This window comes from Schistocerca americana, chromosome 1 (assembly GCF_021461395.2).
Source record: "Schistocerca americana isolate TAMUIC-IGC-003095 chromosome 1, iqSchAmer2.1, whole genome shotgun sequence".
Lineage (NCBI taxonomy): Eukaryota > Metazoa > Arthropoda > Insecta > Orthoptera > Acrididae > Schistocerca > Schistocerca americana.
This window is the reverse complement of record NC_060119.1, coordinates 699,113,578-699,138,526: the sequence shown is the minus strand read 5'-3', so window position 1 is coordinate 699,138,526 and position 24,949 is coordinate 699,113,578. Positions and strand designations below refer to the sequence as shown.

At 41.8% G+C, this 24,949-nt stretch overlaps 1 protein-coding gene across 2 annotated transcripts in view; it reads left to right on the top strand.

Annotated features, from left to right (window-relative positions):
* LOC124544910 overlaps positions 1-24,949 on the top strand; it is a 177,710-nt gene that overhangs the window by 72,376 nt on the left and 80,385 nt on the right. For both annotated transcript variants that reach the window (XM_047123657.1, XM_047123650.1), the window contains exon 5: positions 10,022-10,143. In XM_047123657.1, coding sequence (XP_046979613.1) covers positions 10,022-10,143 — 122 coding nt within the window. The remainder of the gene's footprint in view (positions 1-10,021; positions 10,144-24,949) is intronic.

Below are 24,949 nucleotides of genomic sequence, written 5' to 3'. Positions count from 1 at the left end.
ATTTAATGTAAAACTTTTAAAAATGTATAACCCTTCCAGGATTCAAACACTTCACCTCTTTCTCTGCAGTCAGATGCATTATCCATTGTGCCACAGAATGCCTGCTAGAAATAGGCTCTCTGCTGGGTGTCTTCGACGGAGGAAATCAGTACAAAGTTTTGCCAAGAATAATTTTATTGTGCTTTAGGTCGCAGCTCATGACTGATAGTTGACAATCTTAGTTTTAATATATGGACCCATTTGCAAAAATTCGACAATTCCTTAGTTTCGAGCAAGTTTAATAATGTTGCCAGGAGCAGGGAAAAGAATGTCCGTCGTCACACATACCGTCACTTGAAATGGGTGGAGCATAAATGCATCGATTTTTGCAAGACTTCCACTATCAGTGTTCACAAAATTCCTTTTAGTTGTTACTTAAAAGTTGTAACTGAGCTTTCCATCACTTAATAGCTAAACTGTTTGCAGAAAAGTAGGTAAAAACCTCATAACCTCGGCTAATCCTGTTATAACGCACATATAGCTTCGTCTTACTCCTATCCTGTAACGTCATGAGAGCATCAGCCAACAACAGAGCATTTTCAATCACGTGACCAGATCTTTATATTTAATGATTTTTAAGCTTTAATTGCACAAAAATAACAAATATTTTGTGAGAACATTGACTGTAAATGCTATTTAAATATTGTAATCAATCAGAATAACAACAATCTATGTAGTAACACTGTTCACGTTTTACGTCGCACTTCACTTAGCGTAGACCGGGACTGTGTCCTAGGCATGCCCGATGTGAACTGACCGGGCACGGCCCGTGCTGCCTGAGTTGTTGTTGTTGTTGTTGTTGTTGCGCTGGCAGAGGTCGCGACCGAATTCTCGCGTGCCCTCTGGTGGACGGGACTCTACTTGCGGCAACTACCATCCGTGACGCGCCGTGCCGATGTGCGCCTCCCGCGATCTTTCTGGTGGCTACTGCACTCGTCCTTTGGGGGGTTAAGCCACTGTGATCCACTGCATCGGATGGTGGAGCGTCGTGCAGGAGCGATGACCTCCACGTCCATCGGAAGGCTGGAGTCGAGGGGATCTGCCAACCATCGAGCCAGAACCTTCGAATATGGCTGGAAGTGACCCACACGAAGAGGCCCCCGTCGTCCCACCACCGGAGCCCGGGACAGAACAGGAGACAGGCCGTCGAACTCCGGATCCTGGTCCACCCCGGGAGGGGCAAGACCCAGTGGCGGGGACGATGGGGAAGGGACAACCACAGGTGAACCAGCCTCCTGACAAACCGGGCCTGCGAGGCGGGCTGGCTCTCGCTGGGGCATCGCTAACGATGGCGATGCCGGTGCTGGAACCACTGGAGGCTGCCAAGGCTGAGAGCCATCGCAGTGCGGTGGAATCACTGGGGGGAGGGGTGGTGGTGTCCCCGGAGAAACCAACACAGGTGTCGGCAATGGGGAGGCCGGTGCCCGAGGGGTCGGATGGTGGGTGCCCAAACGTGGACGTAGCTGATTTTGGTGACGACGTACCTCCCAGTCCCCCGTCTGGAAGGTATAGAGGCGGCGGCCATTTCGGCGCAGGACCACTGCCGGTATCCAACATGGATTGCGACCAAACCGACGTGCCCAGACCGACATACCCAGTGGAAAGCCGGGTACTCCGTTTTGTGAAGACTGGCGAGGTCCGGGCCGGAGGAGGTGCAGCAGAGTCCTAGGTAGGCGCCCGTGGAGGAGCTCTGCGGGGCTGCGTTCTCCAATTGGTGTGGTCCGGTATGCCGTCAGGAAAAATGTCAACGCCTTCTCCGCAGGAAATTTGTGCACATTCTTTTTCATCTGCGTCTTAAATGTGCGCACCATGCGCTCGGCTTCCCCATTCGATTGTAGATGAAAGGGGGGAGAGCAAACGTGCCGAATACCAAAGCGCCTACAAAAATCCTGGAAGGTCTGTGAAATAAACTGAGTTCCATTGTTTGAGACCAGGGTGACTTGCAGGCCTTCCACAGAAAAGATTTTTGCTAGTGCCTGGATTGCAACTTCTTAAGTGGTTGAGGAGCAGCGAGCCACATATGGAAATCGGGAATAAGCATCAATGATAATGAGCCAAAAGCCATTGAGAAACGGGCCCGCAAAATCAATGTGAACACATTCCCATGCCTGGGTTGCAGGCGGCCATGAAGAGAACGCTGACCTGGGAGATGCCTGTTGGCTCGCACACTGGGAACAGGCGGCCACCAAGTGCTCAATCTCTCTGTCAATACCGGGCCAGTACACATGTCTGCGACCCAAGGTTTTAGTACAGGAAACACCCCAGTGCCCCTCACGTAATAACGTGAGGACTTCCCTTTGCAAACTTGCAGGAACAACCACGCAAGGAGCTGTATCATCAGTAGCCAGAAGGAGAACTCCTTCCAAGACGGAGAGGCGGTCTCGTAGAACAAAATAATTACGAAGAGGGTCCGAGGCCCGGCCTGGAGGTCGGGATGACCACCCCTGCTGAATGAGGCGAACTACTTGCCGGAGAACCGGGTCAGCTGCCGTTTCCCTGGTATCTCTAGAACTAGTGATCGGGAAGCCATCAACCGCTTGGCGGGACGCCACATCCAAATGAAAACACATAATCTCCTCTCAATCGAACGTAGGATCTGGGCCCACCGGAAGACAGGAAAGAGCATCTGCGTTGGCATGCTGTCTGGCAGGGCGAAAATGAATGTCATAATGGTACTTAGAGAGGAACAAGGCCCAGCGCTGTAGTCTGTGGGCCGCCCTATCCAGAATCTGAGAGGCGGGACCAAATAACGATATTAACGGCTTATGGTCAGTGATTAACTGAAACTTCATGCCATACAAGAAAGGGTGAAACTTGGTAACAGCGTAGACAATGGCCAAAGCCTCTTTTTCCCACCTGGGAGTAATGGGCCTGTGCGGGACTAAGAGTTTTAGACGCAAACGCCAGTGGCTGCTCGGAGCCATCCGTGTTGCGATAGGCCAGGACCGCCCCCTCCCCATACTGCGAAGCATCTGTAGCTAGGACCAACGGCTTATTGGGGTCAAATGTAGCCAAACAAGGCGCTGATGTGAGGAGGCCCTTCAACGAGGGGAACGCTCGCTCACATGCAGGCAACCAATCAAAAGGAACACCCTTGCACAGAAGGCAGTACAGGGGGCGGGCGATGGTGGAAGCCCTGGGAATGAACCGGTGGTAATAGGCAATGTTGCCTAAAAAAGCTTGTAACTCCTTCAGCGAAGCGGACCGCGGAAGGTTGACGATACCTTGGACCAAACTTCCTAGTGGCTGGACGCCGTGCCGAGAGATTGTGTAGCCCACGTACTCAATGGACGGTTGGTAGAAGTTTGACTTACGCAGGTTGCAACGCCAGCCCACGGACCTGAATTTGAGAAAGAGGGTGCGGAGGTTGTGCAAGTGTTCCTTCGTGCTGCGGCCCATGAAAATTATGTCGTCCAGGTAATTAATACAATGAGGGATTGTCGACGTGACGTGCTCAAGATAACGCTGGAATATCGCCGGGGCACTGGATATTCCGAAGGCCAACCGCTGCTATTAGTAAAGGCCAAACGAGCCGTTTTGAGTCCTCATCAAGAGGTATCTGATGATAAGCTTCCGAAAGATCGATTTTCGAAAAATATTGGCCTCCCGCCACGGCGGAGAACAATTCATCAGCACGAGGCAAAGGATAGGTGTCTACCACCAATTGGGAATTAATGGTGGCCTTGAAATCGCCACAAAGACGTAATTTTCCCGAGGGTCTCCTGACAATAACGAGGGGCAAAGCCCACTCACTAGAAGAAATGGGAAGAACGACCCGTAGGGCTGTCAGCCGGTCTAGCTCTTCTTTTACCTGAGAGCGGAGAGCCAAGGGATCTGCCTCGCGCGTAGAAAACGCGGGCGAGCCGACGCCTTCAACATTAAGTGAGCTTCAAAGTCTGAAACACGCCCCAGGCCCTCCTCAAAGATATCCGGAAAGTCAGAGATCAAAGATTCTAATGAGTGATAATGAACGTCTTCGGAGACCAACTGTATGGTGTCAGTGATAGAAAAACCAAAAACTTGAAAAGCATCCAAGCCAAAAAGGTTAGCGGAGCTCGCATCACTGACAACAATAAAAGTAATAGGCCGAGTGACTGATTTGTAAGTCACGTTGGTAGTGAATTGACCCAGTAGGGGAATGAACTGTTTAACATAACCGCTTAGACGCCGGTAAACTGGCGCGAACGGGGGCGACCCAAGGTCGGAGTAAGTTTGTGCATTCAACAAAGAAACTGACCTGCCCGTATCTACTTGCAGTTGTAATCGGCGCGACCGAACCGACACCTCAATAAAGAGTTTGTGTGCTGATGCATCGGAACTTCCTGAATGTCAACGTCTATGTCCTCTGTAACTGCTTCCTTCGATTCTTTTGAGGCCGAGCGGCAAACTTTAGCAATGTGTCCTTTTGTATTACATTTGCGACAAACGGCCCAACGCTGAGGTCACTCCAACCGATCATGATGTATATAGCACGACACACAGGGGCCGGCGGCCGGAACTCTGTTTATGCGCCGTGTGGGAGCAGCCATAACGGCCGGATTGTACCGCTCGGACGTCATCCACCCCGGACGCAGTGGACGTGGCCGCGCCGCCCTGAACTGCAGCGACGTTGCACCACGCTTCCAACTGTTGACCTGCGGCGTGAGAGACTTCATAAGATTGAGCAATGGACAGGACTTCCTCAAGGGAAGGGTCTTCTAACTGCAGGGCCGTTGCCGGACCTCCCTATCAGGGGCCGAACGAACAATGACGTCGCGCACCATAACGTGGGCATACGACTCTCGCGACTGCTCCGTGACAAAATGACACTTGCGACTAAGACCGTGCAGGGTAACGGCACACGCCCGGTAACACTGATGGGGCTGTTTCTTGCATTGATAGAACTCGATCCTAGCCGCCACAACATGCGTGCGGCGGCGATAATATGGAGACAGCAAGGAACACAATGTGTCAAAAGACAAGGACGAGGGCTCCTGCAACGGCGCTAGCTGCTGCAAAACTTGATACTGCGAGGGAGATATCCAAGACAAGAAAAGAGCACGACATACCTCCGCATCGGCAACATGAAACGCCAGGAAATGCTGCCGAAGGCGATGTTCATATGCGTCCCAATCCTTCGTCGTCTCGTCATACGGGGGAAAGGGAGGAGGGAACGGCGCTGGAGCAGACTGCGTGGAGAGCAAAGCCGGAAGCACTTGTTTCATGGTGGCCATGAGCTCCGTCTGCTGCTCAACCAAAACCCGCACTAAATCCTCCATGCCGTGGATAAGCTGTGAAACCGGAACAACGACGCAACACGCGAAAGAACGACCCTACTCGTCGCCAATTGTGTAGTAACACTGGTCACATTTTACGTCACACTTCACTTAGCGTAGACCGGGACTGTGTCCTAGGCATGCCCGATGTGAACTGACCGGGCACGGCCCGTGCTGCCTGAGTTGTTGTTGTTGTTGTTGCGCTGGCAGAGGTCGTGGCCGAATTCTCGCGTGCCCTCTGGTGGACGGGACTCTACTTGCCGCAACTACTGTCCGTGACGCGCCGTTCCGATGTGCGCCTCCCGCGATCTTTCTGGTGGCTACTGCAATCCGGACCATATTTTTAATGTAAAAAGGACAGCCTATTGCCAAAGCTTCATATCTAAATGTGACACACCCCCTGTACCAAGCTATTACATAACGAGAGAATTTTGACCTAAGGAACAACTGTTGTATCTGTAAAAGTAAGATGACTTTGTATTTTTCAAATGATGAATTTGGAAAAATTCCTCGTCTTGTGGTTGGGCAAATACAGCCTTTCATTTTATAACTCGGTGAATTTATTTCAAACTTCACAGATTTTTTATCAGTATCAGATTTAGAATCAGTGAGCTATAGAATTTACATTGCTATAATATGTCCTATTAATCAGTGTTACCTATCTTCTCTTATTGGAACTTTAGCATATATGTTCCCACAACTTCACATAATAGGGTCTCAATAATGTCTTGCAAATAGCCATGCAATATCACCGTAAATAAAAGTTACAGCAAACAGTCACTGGTATATTGTGCATCAACTGCCACTATTTCAAATAATTTGGCACAGCATTTAACTCATAAGTGACACATACAAAAACAGAATATTTTGACTTCATAACAAACAAGAAGGTAGTGAACTTTTTGTGATAGTTTTGTGTGTTGATAAACAACAAATATGTTTTTCTAACTGTTATCAATAGTGGCCAAAGTTCTCAGATTGAAACATCCCCCAGGCTGTGGCTAAGCCATGTCTCTGCAATATCCTTTCTTTCAGGAGTGTTAGTTCTGCAAGGTTTGCAGGAGAGCTTCTGTAAAGTTTGGAAGGTAGGAGACAAGGTACTGGCAGAAGTAAAGCTGTGAGGACGGGACGTGAGTCATGCTTGGGTAGCTCAGTTGTTAGAGCACTTGCCCGCGAAAGGCAAAGGTCCGGAGTTCGAGTCTCGGTCCGGCACACAGTTTTAATCTGCCAGGAAGTTTCAGTGGGCAATGTAGTACGACATCACTTATCCATTTTCTGATGTACACTGGCTGTTGTTTCTTAATTCTGGATGACTGGCTCTGCCTGAAATGCAGCAACAATGGTTGGTCTGTTTCTGTTTGCCACATCGCTCACATGACACACAAAAATTGAAATAAAGATCAGTTACATATAACAATAGATTCACTTAAATACAAATTTTATCTGTGGTGGCTGTCATGAGAAGGGTGGTCAGGTTGACCTCATTAAACAACCATGCTCCTCACTTTGGAAAATGGAAATTATTTTGTCCTGTACCAAAGGGAGAAAATTTAACAAAGATGTTTGTGGAAAGAGTAAAAGATCTTGAAGATATCAGATAGATGAAGAAATGAAGTGGAACAAGAAGAAATAATACTTCTTTGCTCCAGACAAATTAACATTCCAGGCTGAATTTCACTCTGCTTCCCAGTTACGTTTCAAAGTTCAGACTGCTTGATTGTGGTTGTGATTTATTGTTAAAGTCCCTTGTTGCTTTGTATGAGACTCTTTGTCGTAGTTGCTGTCAGAACATTGGTTAGCTGAAACAAATGTCATTTTTGTGAAGCAAAACATATGGGGAAAAAATCTCGGAGCAACCGCAATTAACAGTTATGATCAATTCTGAAATGTCAGTAGTAAGTTTAGTGACTTATGACTGTGTATAGCACTTGAATCTGACTGGTTGCTCTGCAATTACATTGATTTGAGTATGTAAGTGAAATCATGGTATTTGTGAAAGGAAGTGTAATAAATAAACTGAAACAAAATTGTTATAATTTGTTATGAGTTTTCTCCTTTTGGCAGCAAGACAAGCTTTCATGCCTTCAAACATTTCTGACAGTCTTCCTAATTTTAACTAAACTGTCTACTCATAAGGCTTTTTGGGCAGGTAGGCAGTAAGAAAGCTGTGCACAAGACAGCATTTAGCAAACATGTCTCCAGCAACGAGAAGGTTATTGGTGCAAAATTGAGCCCATTTCAGTTTGCTGATGACATTATTCATTTTGTTTCTAGTTCAGATCAACAAGAACAGTGAACAAATGACCATGGTGAAACTATTTTAAAAATAGGACTGAAAACCAGGTGCAGTAAAATCAGAATAATTTTTAATCGACACACTGAAAAAATATGTGCAGATTAACAATGTTGTCACTTGACAGTGGATGAGTTTTTGTATTTCAGACAGTTTTGGGAATGGACAGTTAAAGAAGTAAACAGAAGAATAGAAATGATCCGGTGTCCCAAAATAAATAACATTTTCTAAACTAAGCTTCAGTTGTGTTTCAAACAGAATCAAACAAAGTTTTTTAATTGCCATGTGTCATCAGCTTGGGTGCCAGTGAGATGTGGATACATATGGATGAAGGAATGTACTGGAGTACAAGATGTAAGTATGATTGTAATGATAAAGAAATTAAGGCAAATTGCAGATGGACTAAGCAAGGTGAGAAGATAGTACACTACTGGCCATTAAAATTGCTACACCAAGGAAAAATGCAGATGATAAACGGGTATTCATTGGACAAATATATTATACTAGAACTGACACATGATTACATTTTCACGCAGTTTCGGTGCATAGATCCTGAGAAATCAGTGCCCAGAACAACCACCTCTGGCCGTAATAACGGCCTTGATACGCCTGGGCATTGAGTCAAACAGAGCTTGGATAACGTGTACAGGTACAGCTGCCCATGCAGCTTCAACACAATACCACAGTTCAACCAGAGTAGATACTGGTGTATTGTGATGAGCCAGTTGCGCGGCCACCATTGACCAGATGTTTTCAGTTGGTGAGACATCTGGAGAATGTGCTGGCCGGGGCAACAGTCGAACATTTTCTGTATCCAGAAAGGCCTGTACAGGACCTGCAACATGCGGTTGTGCATTATCCTGCTGAAATGTAGTGATTTGCAGAGATCGAATGAAGGGTAGAGCCGCGGGTCGTAACACATCTAAGATGTAACATCCACTGTTCAAAGTGCCGTCAATGCAAACAAGAGCTGACCGAGACGTGTAACCAATGGCACCCCATACCATCACGCCGGCTGATTCGCCAGTATGGCGATGACGAATACACGCTTCCAGTGTGCGTTCACCACGATGTCGCCAAACACGGATGCAACCATTATGATGCTGTAAACAGAACATGGATTCATCCAAAAAAATGATGTTTTTCCATTCGTGCACCCAGGTGCGTCGTTGAGTACACCATCACAGGCGCTCTTGTCTGTGATGCAGCATCAAGGGTAACCGCAGCCATGGTCTCTGAGCTGATAGTCCATGCTGCTGCAAACATCGTTGAACTGTTCGTGCAGATGGTTGTTGTCTTGCAAACGTCCCCATCTGTTGACTCAGGGATTGAGATGTGGCTTCACGATTCGTTGCAGCCATGCGGATAAGATGCCTGTCATCTCGACTGCTAGTGATATGAGGCTGTTGGGATCCAGCACGGCGTTCCGTATTACCCTCCTGAACCCACCAACTCCATATTCTGCTAACAGTTATTGGATCTCAACCAACGCGAGCAGCAATGTCGCGATACGATAAACCACAATCGCGATAGACTACAATCCGACCTTTATCAAAGTTGGAAACGTGATGGTACACATTTCTCCTCCTTACACGAGGCATGACAACAACGTTTCACCAGGCAACGCCGGTCAACTGCTGTTTGTGTATGAGAAATCGGTTGGAAACTTTCCTCATGTCAGCATGTTGTAGGTTTCGCCACCGGCGCCAACCTTGTGTGAATGCTCTGAAAAGCTAATCATTTGCATATCACAGCATCTTCTTCCTGTCGGTTAAATTCCACATCTGTAGCACGTCATCTTCGTGGTGTAGCAATTTCAATGGCCAGTAGTGTATTAGAAAATGTGTAGGGACAGCATGAGTGCATATAGTTGAAGGCCATAATGCGTGGCAGAGTCTGGAAGATGGATAAAAGTCATTCAATACATCCACATACAAGAGGGAGTGTGGTGCTGTCGAATTAGTGCTCAGACATTACACTGAAGTGCAACACAGAGAGAATCTGTCTTGAGATGTATGTTTATGCTGATGCAAGATGTGGCTGAAGGTGAAGAAAGAATCTAGATTTTTTTCCCTCCACATGAACCATTCGGATATTGTGCTGAGAATGGACTCAGGGAGACTACAGTGGGTAAGACAAGACACACACATGCCTGAACACCTATAAATGTAATAATATTACTTACATATTGTTAGTACTATTTTTTTCATCATAATAAAGACATATTGATGATTGAAATGATATCTGCTGGTGTTCTATCATATGTTGTTGCTGGAAACAAAATGTCCCATTGTATCTTAAAGGAGATATAAAGTAAAAACTTGCACATACGAAGTTAATCATACCTCTCCCTAATAGTTGATGGAATAAAAACATAGAACTTGTGATAGAGATGGAACCTTACATGCTAATTCACAACATTCTCCTTTTTCAGAGAAGCTTATAGTAGAGAAGAGGATGTAAATATCATTAGATATTTACTGAAAAATAACAATTATAAAAAGGCAGGAACTAATACTTTATGGAAAGAGATGGAATTGCAGGAAGTCTTAAGAGGTAATTATCTTCTTCCTCGGATTACTGACCGTCATAGTGGTTATACCAGAAAGAAATAAATTCACTGTTGTTTTGTCCACATAAGCCTACTGTACAATCATCAGCACATGGTAATGACACACATCTTTGTGAGAGTGATGGTGTGTGTAAGCAGGTATACCTCCTCACCAAGTGGTTAGCTACACCAAAAGTGAAAAATAGAAAAATATGACTGCCTAGGTTACCTAGCACTGTCTGTTGATAACACCAAGCAAGGAGCTTTTAGTAGGGCAAAAAATGATTTCTATATGTTACTCACTGGTACCTGCTGTTCTGGTTGTGTTATATTGTACACAGAATGGATTCCCACAGATTTTTACACTTCACCAATCAGTTTTAGTATGAATAAACACTTCCATGAAGTTGTAGTTAATTATGTATCTCTAAGTTGGAATATCAACAATATAAGGAACACACACACACACACACACACACACACACACACACACAACCACCATCTCCGGCTGCATGGACCAGATTGCGACTTACATGTGAAATAGAAGCAGTAATTAGGAGGGGGTGGGGAAGAGGAAAATATAGCAAGGTACAGGTGATGGGACAGAAGAGTGCTGTCTGGCAGAGCAGGAAAGACTCTTCCTTCTCAACTCATCCAGTAAGTCTCCCGTGATCTGGGTTTCTGAGTGACTTTCCCAAACTCTAACCTTTCTCCTGAATCTCACCAGTCCTTTTACTTCTCTCCCCTTCCTTCCCTTCAGTCCTTCTGTCAGAAGGAGGAGTACAGACTCTGAAAGCTTGCAAACTGTTAATATCTTTTATATATGCGTTCTGCTGCCACTTGGTGAGTAGATTTTTTTATATCTCCAATTACATTATATTTGCAAATGTTGATTATTTCCGTTATATCATAAACTACATCATGCTTTGAAAACAGTCTAGGCTGGATTTTACTACTTTGGGTGAACTACCAGAACTAATGTTATTTTGACTAGTAGAAAATGTTGTTGGTTAGAAATTTACAAAAATACATTGACACTATTATTCTTCCGCAGTGTGGATCCCTTTCCTTACATATATGTGGTCCATATTGCAAATTAGAACAAATTAATTGAAAATTTAATTTATCAATGCATATGTCATTTTGAATAGAAAAATTAAAGTAAAAAAACTACACAGTCAAAGTTCGGAATCTCATAATTGTTATAACAATATCTGCCATCAAAAATGCTAATAATCTGGAACTTTGACATCAGTTATTTCATACTTCAATTAATTTGTGATTATACAAAATACTTTACAGGAAAACGGGACTGCAAGACTTTCTGTTGGTGTGGATCAACTTTCTCAAATATACTGGTTAGCTCATAGAGTTTTGCATGTTGCAAACTGTAGTACTGACATCACTTTATTATATTTCAAATTATGAATGCCCTAATGTGAACTAATTACATGAATGTAAACAGAACAATGAGAATGATAACCTAAGCTATAAATTCAAGTGAAATTAAGTTTAAATAAGATGATAAGATATTCATGGAAGTATTTCATGGCACAAACCATTTCAACCATGCACAAGTCACTTGCATGTCATTCCCAGTGCTCTCATTTCTAATTTGGTCTCATCTTGTATTACACAGCAAATCATAAAACTTTCTTTTGCGTTCTTGCAGTTCGCTGATGTCTCTGGACAAGAATTAAGTGTAAAATGTTAACAGATATTTTAGGTTATTGGGGAAGGCCTGGGGATGGAAGAACATTGGTAATAAGATATACCACAAAAAAAAAAAAAAAAAAAAAGTTTGGGGTGGACGGTGACGAAGTTAAGCATTTGTGTGTGTGTGTGTGGGGGGGGGGGGGGGGGTTAAAGCAAATCACTTGTTTCCTTCTGACATTCTGTTACTAGGAGAAAGGAACAGAATTTTGTGTATACTGAAACAGACAACAAGATCGTGGCTGTTTACTTGCCGAGCATTGTCTAGAACAGAATTTCTCTTATTGTCCCTTACTTCGTTTATATCACAGATAACATTCATCAGGTATACCATTAAACAATTTTATTTGCAACAAAGAAATAGCTTAAAAATTTGGTATTAACAGAGTAACTAACTTCTGAAGAAAAAGAAAACACACAGAAACTTACTTAATTGAATGAATGCTCAAATAAACTGAGTTCCAAAAATCACAGGTTGAATCCTCTAGAGTCTGTATGAATGAAGATTGTTAAAGTGGCACTAAGTCCGACACTTTCCAAGTGTATGAGATGTAGTGGAAACAGAATGCCAAGTCCTCTCCACTCGGCAATGTCCTGTTGGAAAAGTCTTGCTTCACAGTGCTGCCGAAGAGTGGAAGAGTTGATCAGGGTAGCTCATTCTCCATGCTAGATCTTCCCAGTGTGACAGCTGTCGTCATGGAACAGGCCTAAATAGTTATCTTGCAGAGTGACACTTCTGTTTGATTGGCTCAAACTTAGTTTCAGCAGAAGCAGGAAATAGTTAGGTGCAAACGTCTTGAAGTTGCTGCTGGCCCGGACATAGGTGTCACCCGAGCTGCTAGTGTGACCTCTCCAGATTGTATTTCTGCCTCGCATGGACTGGAGTGCTGCCACCATCATATAAATTGTATTGGTAGCTGTTGGCACCAGTTGCACTTATCATCACAGCATATCCAGTGTAGACTCCCTTTCACTGACAACTTAGCAGGTATCATGCCAACATAAAAGCTGAGCAATGATTACACACCAGCTTGTATAAGACACAGCTTACTTTATAGATGGAGGTGATCTCTCCATTAACCACTATAGTAGACCCTTCCATTCACAATTACAGGACGCTGTAGGAATCCACCATTTTAATTACACAACACTATGGTCCAGTCGCACTCTCATTTAATGGCCAGTTGTTGAAACATTATATCAAGTACCAAAGACCATTTCTTTTATCAATGGATTTACCTGAAAGCTATCAGATATTCATGATATATACGATACAAAGAGTATTTCTAAATGAGTGTTCGGGTTTTAAGGCTTTGTAGCATTTATTACATTAACTTATGTTTACAAATAATACAACCCATGACAATAAAGTTCAGTGAATAGTCGTGTAACATTAACTTAGATAAACTATGAACTACAGTTACCTTACTATACTTCGAAACAGTCACCTCCCATAACTATGCACCACTGAGCTCTGCAGTACACGTCCTGGAAACTTTGTACAAAGTCTTCCTTTGGGATTGTGTTCAAAAGCTGCATCACATTTCGTTGGATGTCAGGAATATCATCAAATCTCTTTCCTTTCAAAGTGAGTTTGAGTCGATGAAATAGGAAGAAGTCTGGAGGATTGAGATCAGTCGAGTATGGTGAATGTACAAGTTGCACCACCCCCTTTTTTGCCAGGAAGTGTTTGACGATATTGGCTGTGGATGGGCGAGTATTGTCATGAACAACAAATCAGGAACCTTGTTGTGCATACTGGGGCCGTACCCTGCATAGGCATTGCATGAAATGGATCAAAATTTCAACGTACTGTGCAGCATTCAACTTTGTTCGCTCAGGTAGAAATTTCTTGTAGATAATGTCTTGACTATCGAAAAAGATGATTAGCGTAGTTTTGATGCATGATTTTTTGGCTTTGATGTTTTTCCGATGAGGTGATGTCAGAGAATGCCATTCCATGCTTTGCCGTTTCATTTCAGGATCGTACCACAGACACCAGGTTTCATCCTCAGTGACAATACGGTTCAAGAAATTGGGTGTCGCACCCACTGTTTTGACAAAATCCTCTGAAGCCTCTAAACGTGCCTGCTTCTGATCGTCAGTCAAGTGATGTGGCGCAAGATGACAACACGTTTTCCTCTTCCCTAACTCCTGGGTAAGGATTTGCTGCATGGAATCACAGTTCATCTGCAGTTCATCCACTATCATGCACACAGTCATTCACGATTAGTGTCCTCACTTTCTCAGTGTTTTCCTCACTGACAGCAGTCTTCGGTCGTCTACTACGGGGATTGTCAGAAACACTTTCCCGGCCTCCTCAAAAATGTCCGAACTACTTGTACACACACTTCATGGACAGTGCTTGATCCTCATAAACACATACCAGCATTGCATGCATTTCTTTCAGTGTTTTGCCTAGCTTAAAACAAAACTTTATTGAGCCTTTGCTCATTCATTATCCTGTTCTTAGCTCAGAACCATCGCACTAAAGAAGCACTTTGTCCAGCAGGTCGAACATGGAACGCGCATGTTGCTCAACTGAACTACGGTGGGGGCAGATTGTCAGCACCGGTCGCTACACAGGTGCAGCGTTGTGAGTTGCCAGTGTTGCCCGATCGACCGTTCTGTCTTCATTAACCAAACTTTATTGTTAGATGTTGTACATCAAATGGAACTGTCGAATGCAGTTGTTCCAAGCTTGGAGATCTTCTGGATGCGTCATCTTCAGTGATGAGTTGACATTTCACTTAAGTGGAAATGTGAACACACATTATGTGTGCATCTAGGGATCAGCAAATCCCCATGAGATGGTAGAGTTGCAACAAGACTTCCTCAAATTGACTTTTTTTTTCTTTTAGTCATATCCCGCAGAAAGTCAATATTGGCTTTTTTATTTTTTTTTAGTCAGACAAAAGTAACTAGTTTTTCTTATCTTGATGTGCCAGAACTATGGCTCTTCCCTCAACTGGAAGAAGCTGAAACACAGAACTTTATATGACAGCAAGATAGTGCACCACCTCACTGCCATAACTCAGCATGATTGGTTAAATGACACTGTACCTGACTGCTGGATTGGCTGCAAGGAAACGGATCAGATGACAGAGCTTGTTTCGCTTGGACTCCATGTTCGTTAAATCTGACGTCATGCAATTTTTACCTTTGGGATTCATAAAGGATCATGTGTATGTACCTCTGCTACCAGCTGATACCCGACTTAAGAAACAGGATTGAAGCAGTTGCAAGTTTGAAGCAGTTGTTGCAACAATTACTCCAGACACACTGATCGGGAAGATCTTGCCTATCAACTCGATGTGTGCCATGTGATGAATGGTACCCACATTGAACACTTGTAAGGAAAACTGTTTGACTTGCTCTTTCATTTGATGTATTATCTATAATTGTAAGTTGAATGTAATAAATACTACAAAGCCTTAAAACCCCGATTTTCATTTTGGAACACTCTGTAAAATAATATACTCTTTATGCTTGATCAGTGATTCCGGCAATCAACTCCAGCGTGCCGTGGCTGATTGTCAATAATTTGAATGTGTGTGTGTGTGTGTGTGTGTGCGTGTGTGCGTGTGCGCGTGCGTGTGTGGGCAATTTGTAGAACACATAAAATGTATCGGACATTATACCACAAATTGTTTACTCGGTTAACACACAGCAGCAAATCTATGCTCATAAAGCTGTTATAGCAATGCTGATTATAGATGTAAGTATGAATGTAACAATAGGTAGAAACACATTTCTATTCGGTAAGTGTGACAAGAAACAGGTTTCAGATTATGTGAGGAGTCAATTCACCTCCAAGACTTAAAATTTTGAGAATAAATGGAAAAAGTTCGAGAGTATTGTTCAATACATTTATGACAGTTATGTGGTGAATGAAGTTGTGAGGGTTGGAAAAGATCCACAATGGGTTCAATGGCTGCATTAAAAAGCTGCTCAGAAAGCAAAGAAATTTTCTTCACAGATTTAAATGTAACCACATCTTGTGCGCAAACAGAAACAAAATTAAGTCAAAATGAGTCTAAGGAGAATCATGCATGAAGTGTTCAACAAATTTTAAAGTAAAATTCTATCTGCTGATCTGAAAAAAAAAGTGAGAGGCTTCAGTGTTATTTAAATCAGTAACCAGAAAAAAGCTACTTCCAAGTCATTCAATTATCACAGTGGCTCCAAAATGTAAGGTGACATTCCATTTTTTAAAATTATTTGACAGATGAAGATTGTATTGCAGTTCCTGCTTTCAGTTCTCACTCGAACACTAAAATGACATATCACAATCAGTGACTGCATGATACAAAGTCGCCTAAAGTCACTTGACAGAGGAAAAGTGACTGGGCCTGGTGGGACACTTTTACGTTTTTGGATTGTGTGTGTGAAAGAACTCAGAAGTTGCAGTCTAGCATAGATCACTGGGGTAATGAACTGTTTCAAGTGATATGACGATATCATACCAACAGCTTGACATCATCTTTTTTATGATATACATTGCAAGATGGGTTCAGAGATTTTTTTAAAAATTTAAATGCTTCACATTATTGCTAACTAATTTCCTAAGTATGAAAGTGAGGCAGTCGTGGGTTCACACCTTTATAAAATTTCAAAAATTCATGTTTCACTGGAAAAAAAGGTATTTTTGTAAAATTTATAGCTGTAATCAGAAATATGCATAATTTCATTTTTAATATATTTATGTACACATTCAAAGTTAATGTTAACACACATTCAAAATGTCACTAGCAAAACCTGAGTTAAACAGTCTGTGTTTTAAGACTGAGTTCCTTGTTAAATACTTCTTTTGTTTTGCTGTTTTGTCCCCAGGAATCTGATATGTTCTTCCTGTTGGTGTAGGTGTTGCTCAGTTTACCTTACAAAGAATATCATTTATAGATAACTTCAGAACATCTGGTTACATAGGATATGCATAAGACAGTAAAAGGCCAGCTGGGTGAAGGAAAGTAACTTTAACTTCATTGAGATCTTCATCTTTTGTTAAAATATAAGCTAACCATCACTTCTTCTCATAGACAACAATAACATATCTATTAATGTCTTTCAAAACCAGTCTTTCTTAAGATTTTGCGACTGTTTCACCAGTAGATTCCGTTGTGTTTAAAAAAGTCTTGATGTACTTCACACAGTTGGTGTAAAAGCATGTAACTTCTTGTCGTTTTTATGGAAACAGATTGACTAAAACGCTCTTCCAGAAATCTCTCAGTTTCAGTGTACTTTTCTTGTGTTGAATATTCAAAATGTACAGATATAATGTTTTTAACTGACCAATCAAAAAGTTGTTGTGGAGTAAGAATTTAGCTATCGTATGGCCTCTGCAGACTTGCTTTTGTTGCTACTCTCTTAACAGTGCCACCGACACAATAACATGGTCCCATTGCATGAACAGAGGCAAAAACTGCCATTCTGTTTCAATGCCAACATCTTCTTTGTGGAAGCATAAGTTAACAAAATTATTTTTGTTCTTGTACTGGTCTGCACTACCATCTGAAAAATAGTACGAGGGTCACGCCAAAAGAAATTCACACTATTTTTGTAAAAATACAGTTTTCATTCTGCATGTGAGATAGTTTTACAGTGTGTAGATACATCCTTCCTGCTGGCTTTCTAACTTAGTTCAACCTGTTCCCGTGAGTGGCGCCATCACAGCATGTCTTCAAATGACTGCTACATTTGACATTCCTCAGAAGCAACGTGCTGCCATAGAATTCCTGTGCTGAGAAAACGAGACAGTGGGAAACATCCACAAGAGGTTGAAAAAGGTGTATGGAGATACTGCTGTCGATCACAGTGCAGTTAGTCGGTGGGCAAGCAGGTTACGTGATGAAAGCGGGCACGGCAATATTGAGGATTGTCCTCGCAGCGGCAGGCATCATACTGCACACACTGCAGACAATGTGCAGAGAGTTAGTGAATTGGTGACTGCTGACAGACGCATCACAGTGAACGAATTGTCACGCTACGTTGGGATAGGGGAAGGAAGTGTTTGCAGAATACTGAAAGTGTTGGTGTTAAGAAAGGTTTGTGCCAGGTGGGTTCCCAGGATGTTGACAGTGGCTCACAAAGAAACAAGAAAAACAGTATGCAGCGAAATTTTAGACAGTATGAGAATGGTGGAGATGAATTTCTTGGAAGAATTGTGACAGGTGATGAAACATGGCTCCATCATTTTTCACCAGAGACAAAGAGGCAATCAATGGAGTGGCATCATGCAAATTCACCCAAGAAAAAAAATTCAAAACCACACCTTCTGCTGGAAAAGTTATGGCTACGGTGTTTTTCAATTCCGAAGGACTCTTGCTTGTGGACATCATGCCAAGTGGAACCACCATAAATTCTGATGCATATGTGACAACACTGAAGAAACTTCAAACTCAACTGAGCGTGTTCGACCACATCGGCAAAAGCAGAATGTTTTGCTGTTGCACGACAATGCACGGCCACATGTCTTCCTTGTTTACATTGTGTACTGAGTGTTAAAGATGCCTCCGATAATCATGAGTCCCACCGACTCTGAAATACGGGCTGTTATAAGATTTCTTAGTGCTAAAAGCCTAAAAGTGATCGATATTCATAGTGAGATCTGTGCAGTTTATGGAGAAAACATTATGAGTGGTGGAATGGGAAGAAAGTGGGTGAGAGCATTTAAAGGTGGCCGCACAAATGTGCGTGATGAACAACGGATTGGGCATCCTTTGGTCGTTAATGAAAGATTGATGCAGGAAGTGGACAATAAGGTGAGAGAAAACAGACGCTTTACAATTTCCTCCTTGCGGGATGACTTTCCTAATGTTTCTCGTAGTGTTTTGTATGGCATTGTGACCGAGCACTCGAATCACCAAAAATTGTGCACACGTTGGGTCCCGAAAATGTTGACGAATGTGCACAGTACTAAATGTTTAGACAGTGCATTGACTTTCCTTGAGCGGTGCCACAACAACGGTGATGATTTCTTAAGCCAAACTGTTACAGGCAATTAAACACGGGTGGTCTACATCACACCAGAATCAAAGCAACAGTCCATGGAAGTTGAGCAAGGGCGTCGTTTTGCTGCAAGACAATGCCCGTCCGCATGTGGTGAATCAGACCAAAGATCTCATCACATCTTTTCGATGGGAAACTCTAGATCATCCTCCATACAGTCTCGATCTTGCTCCCAGTGAGTGCCATCTGTTCCTGCACTTGATGAAACACCTGGGCGGTCAAGACGATGACGAAGTCAAAACAGTGGTGATGCAGTGGTTAACAAGTCAGGCGGCAGACTTCTATGAGAAGGGTATTCAAAAACTGGTACAATGTTACGACAAGTGCCTCAATATTGACGGAACTTATGTAGAAAAGTAGATTAAGGTACAGGCTTTCATGTAAAAATAAAATTATTGAGATATATTAGCACATCATTTTTTAATTTCAAAATGGTACTTACTTTAAAAACACACCTCGTATCAGCCTGAAATTTCGTTTTTGAAAACTGAATCAGCCGTTTTTGAAACCAGTAGACTGCTGTGATATTATGCTCTAGACAGAAATCATGGCATATCTTGTGCTCTGTTTGCTCTCTCCTTTATGATACACTACAGAGGGATGCACTGTTGCATGATCACTTGACCAGTGATAACCCTGGGCCTCATCTTGGATCACAAAAGTGTAATTCTCGGAGAAGTCACATATAACAACACATTCACTCTCATTCAAGTTTTCTTATATTTCATATAGAAAAGAGCATTGCCGGCAAATAATGGAGTATTAGTGTAATCAGTTTTCAGAAAATAATTCAGTGAACTCCAATGAGGTCTTCTGTATTATTTTTAAGTTGCATCTGTCTACTGAAAGCCACTGCCGAAAAGTGATCTTTTCAACCACGTTATTGTCAAATGCATTCTGAAGTGCTTTTTATTGGATCCCTTCCTGGGCAGTTTCCCATAATGCAATGGAATGATACTGGGTTGAACAGCACTTTTGCCAAACAATGTTTATAAGAGGCCAATTCTCCATTGATTAAGATACCGGATTTAGCATTTTCTATCATTATTTTGAAGTCATGATGTGTAATGAAAACATATACATATTGAGTGTGTTCTAGTATGTCTAGCTAAAAAGTAGTGTTTTTGGCACAGTTCTGCAAATTTAGAAAACCCGATCTTCATTCCAGAAATTTAGCTTTGAAACTTTTATATGCTTCTTTTAAATCACACAAAATATTACTGTTCTACCTCCATCTTCCCCCTTGACAGTTACACAGTCTTTCTTCCCTGACACCACTCTGCTTATTTCGTTATTATCTTAACAATAATTGCGCACTGTTTTCACAACTTCTTGTGACAAATTCTTTCCCGCATTTTTGATCAGGACTTTCTAATATACCTCTTTCCTTCAAAACCCTTTTTGCCTAACGTACCATGTAGTTGGGAGCATTGAATTCTTGCATTATCTTCCCAATACTCGAAGACTAAAGCAAACAAGTGAGTAGCATTACTTTCTTTTTTCTACTACTTGAACGAAAACTAGCTTTCAAGTTACCTATTGCAGACTATAACAATGACTTACATTAATTTTCTGAGGAATCCTCTGCATTATCAAGCAACTGGTTTTTAAGTGCTAACTCAATCGTTCGTTATTTTTTGGTGGAATACTGCTTCATCTGAAGTTTTGTCTTACGTACAGGAGATACTCCTAATTCTTAGAGGGATGTATTTAGTGTCTCCAGAACACCTGAAGGTGGAAGAATATAGCTTTTTTCATCATCATCTTAAGATTTTCTACAATCACTATGTTCTTGAAATTTGTCAATGAGTCAGTCTGCTTCCTACAATTATCACAAATTTTTGATATCTTTGGAATGTCGGGAAACATATCACACATGCATTCAGGCACATTTCTTAGTCCCATTATGTTTTTCGCTGAATGATTCTGTTTTTTTAAACAGTCCAACTTTCATACTTAGGGAATTAGTTAACAATAATGTGAAGCATTATATCTATTTTTTTGAAGATGCACTTTTTGAGATATTAAAAATTTAAATTTTCATTTAAATTAAAAAAAAAATCATGTTGAACCCATATTGTGTTGTATATCATAGGGAAGCTAATGAAAAATGCTGCAAAATCACACTTATCCTACTATTTTCTTCAATTCTTTATAATGGTATCAATACTCTGCTCTATTCTCATAAATATAATCTCTTCTGATAATTTTTTCTTTTTATTGTGGGTCTCATAACATACTGATGGCAATTGTGAAACATTTGTTCAAACTGCAGACACAGTTTTAGATGGCTCATCATGCACATCTTTTAAATTAGTCTGCACTCTGGTTAAGTTGTTTAACTTCTGTGTACTGTTCTTTTTTCGGCTGGGGTGGCCGAGCGATTTTAGGCGCTACATTCTGGAACCGCGCGACCGCTACGGTCCCAGGTTCGAATCCTGCCTAGGGCACGGATGTGTGTGATGTCCTTAGGTTAGTTAGGTTTAAGTAGTTCTAAGTTCTAGGGGACTGATGACCTCAGAAGTTACGTCCCATAGTGCTCAGAGACATTTGAACCATTTTTTTGGTTCTTTTTTCCCCTCTAATAACTGTGATAACTTTTGATCGAAATCATGGGAAAAGTTGGAAAATCGTCTGTCAAACTTGATGTACTAATCCATTCGACAGATCGGAAAGTTTTTAACAAAATTTTGCAAACATACTTCGCATACGTAGCATTATTCAGCTCTCATTACCTGGGTCAGGTACCATGCAGTTTCCTGGTATTGGTGATCCCCTTTTTCCTGTAAACATGCTTTGTTCGCATATTATTGAGCTATCAAAAATTTCAGCATCAGCTACAATGCCTCCTTCCAAACTACTAGGTGGAAAAGCACTTTTTTTTGACAGTTGTGTCAGAAATTCATCTATTGTCTGCATTGAAATATTTCCTAATAAAATGTTTCTGTCTGAAATTTTTGTTAAATTGAAATCATGACTTTCCTCATGTAGCTGTCATCTTCTTGCCTAACTGCATAAGTTATTTCACTTTGTTCACTCATGTTAATTATTTCCTTTTCCTCGTTACTAAAAATATTTCCAATTATTCCATTGCTTTCTTTTGGTTCCATTTTGTTTTTGTTGTTGTTGTTGTTGTTGTGTGTGTGTGTGTGTGTGTGTGTGTGTGTGTGTGAGAGAGAGAGAGAGAGAGAGAGAGAGAGATCACTTATGTTAAGTATTGTTTATATTACTACAAGCTATATTCAATTTTCATTGAAAATTCTAGTATGCTAGCTGTGTGCAACAATATGGCTATGGTTCTCTTGAGCCCATATTAAATGGCCTGAAAGTCATTACCTATTTGAGTATTAGTTTTTACACAAATCATGCAAGGATCTACTGCTGTTAAACCTGGCTACGAGTGCTAATGATTATGATAATTAATAATACTACTTTCTACCTTGACTTCCACTAGTGTGCTCATTTCTGTACTCATATAATTCTCTCTCTCTCTCTCTCTCTCTCTCTCTCTCTCTCTCTCTCTCTCTCAGCAAAATGCACATCATTATTATGAGAACAATCAAATTCTTTACAATAGTTGAATCAAATTGTTCTTACAAAATCCAATAGGCACAGTCATAAAGACGCCTCTTATACTGTTATGTTGATTTTTACCAATAAATTAAGTCGTTTTGGGTGTCCCTTTGCTACAGAAGAATGCTGAAGATTAGATGGGTAGATCACATAACTAATGAAGAGGTACTTAATAGAATTTGGGAGAAGAGAAATTTGTGCTACAACCTGACCAGAAGAAGTGATCAGTTGGTAAGACACATTCTGAGGCATCAAGGGATCACCAATTTAATACTGGAGGGAAGTATTAGTGTAAAAATTGTAGAGAGAGACCCAAAGATGAACACAGTAAGCAGATTCCAAAGGATTTAGGTTGCAGTAGTTACTCAGAATGAAGAGGCTTGCACAGTGTGGAGTAGCATGGAGAGCTGCATCAAACCAGTCTTTGGACTGAAGACTACAACAACAACAACAGGTGTCCCTTACAGAAACTAAAAGAACAATGAAAATTTTTTACAAAGATTTTTATACAATGCTAACATTTGTAGGGTTTGCCCTTTCTGGAATAATTATAGGTGCTGATTTTTCTGGAAATAGTTCAGATTGATGCTTCACCTCTTCATTTTGTGGTTTACACTCTCTCTAATTTAATCGTGGTCTTCCAAAATTAATCTTGCATTTTTCTCGTGTGTCCTGGATTCGATAATTGAACATACTTTTTCATCTCACCATGCTGCATCTTCTTTCCACTAGATATCCTTTTTTTAATTTCGGGTTGATAAAGAAATTAGTTGAATAACTTCTGTATTCCTAAAGACACATATATTTTCTCTTTAAAGGTGAAGTTTTTACTACATGTCGTTAAATATGGCTTATTCACTCAACATACTCGAGCAGTGACTCAGATAATCAAAAAAAGCTTATTAACAAATTAAATGTAGCCTAATCTTTGACTTCTGTTTATGATTGCAAAGATAATCAGTCTTCTTAATTCTATGACCATGTATAATTTACCTTAAGATGTTACAAAAATAAATAAATTTATCATTAAAAAAAGACAAAATCTTTTTTCTTTCATCTTTCCTAGATACATTACACTTTATATAAACACGATGACTATTCAGATTATTTCATCTGTATGAAAAGAGAATATTACAAGAATTTAGCATCACCACTCGACCCCAATCCCAACAGTGAGTGAACAGTCATAAGGTGTCAAAAATCATGCCCTCAGAATTCATTTGCTGGGTACAGGCTTGGTGTGACCCCAGGGTTCCAGAGCTGCCAGCCCTGTCACCGTAAGCTCTGGGCATGCTTCAGTGATCAGCGTGCAGTGTGACGGTGGAATGTTTTATGTCACAGGGAACAGGGATCTTGGCTTGACAGTCCGGATCATGAGGACAGAATAAACCTCTACAGGAAAAAACTCATCCTCAGGTTGCGTTGCGCACTGATGAGATGTATGACTGTTGAGGTGGAACAGTCATTAGTGGGCAATCTCTAGGGAACCTACTGCACCTCAATTGTATAGGCCTCACTCAGGCATGCGGGGCTCTGTCTGAGTGTACTCTTATTTCCGTGGCTGCACCTGGAACCGAAATGGATCCTATGAAATTTTCTTTTCCCCAACTCCCAGTGCAAAGTGTGGGCTGCTGGAAGGTACTAACACCCAATGTAACTAGAGAACTCTTGTAGCCAACCTTCCTGGCTCAGGAGTTTATTCCAAAACACAGTTGCCACATGTTCTGGAAATCAGGGAATGTCAGGGAACTTCAAACACATCAGGGAAAAAAAAGAACTGTAAAAATCTTGTTTTTGTCTCGGTGGATGAAACTGTTTACTGAGGAGTCATGTATCGTCACTGGCTGGGTGCAGCTGAGTACGTGCGCTACTTTCGTACTCCCTCATTACGACTGCTTCTCTCCTTCCTAACACACCCCTCAGCTTACGGTCACTTCTTGCCACTAGCCTAGCAGCTGCCGATGAGAGGCAGGGAGGCATGAGGAGTGGTTTGTTTGGATCTGATTCTCAGAGACTTGAGACGCAGCAGCCGGAGATGGTAGTCATGTGTGTATGAACTGTGTCTGAGTGACTGTGCTAATGTGTGTGTGTGTGTGTGTGTGCACTCGTTTTCTGACAAAAACTGTGACTGAAAATTTCGTTCTGAGAGTGAGATTGTCTTTTCCACATGCCTGTCTACAGCTCAGCAGCTACCTACCCTCATTATTATTGATTCTCAAAGTAAACGAATCAATGGAAAATCCAGGATGGAATGTAACAATATAATGAAAATTGCCACTGACCATATAGCAGAGACGCCGAGTCACAAATAGGTACAACAAAAATACTAAAACAAATAAAGCTTTCGACCCATAAGGCCTTCGTCAAAAATAGACTACACACACACACACACACACACACACACACACACACACACACACACACACACACGAATGCCGTCTCAGGCAACTGTAGCCACAGGAGAGAAGTAAAAAGACTGGGTGCGATGGTGGAATGAGTGCTGCATAGTGCTAGAAT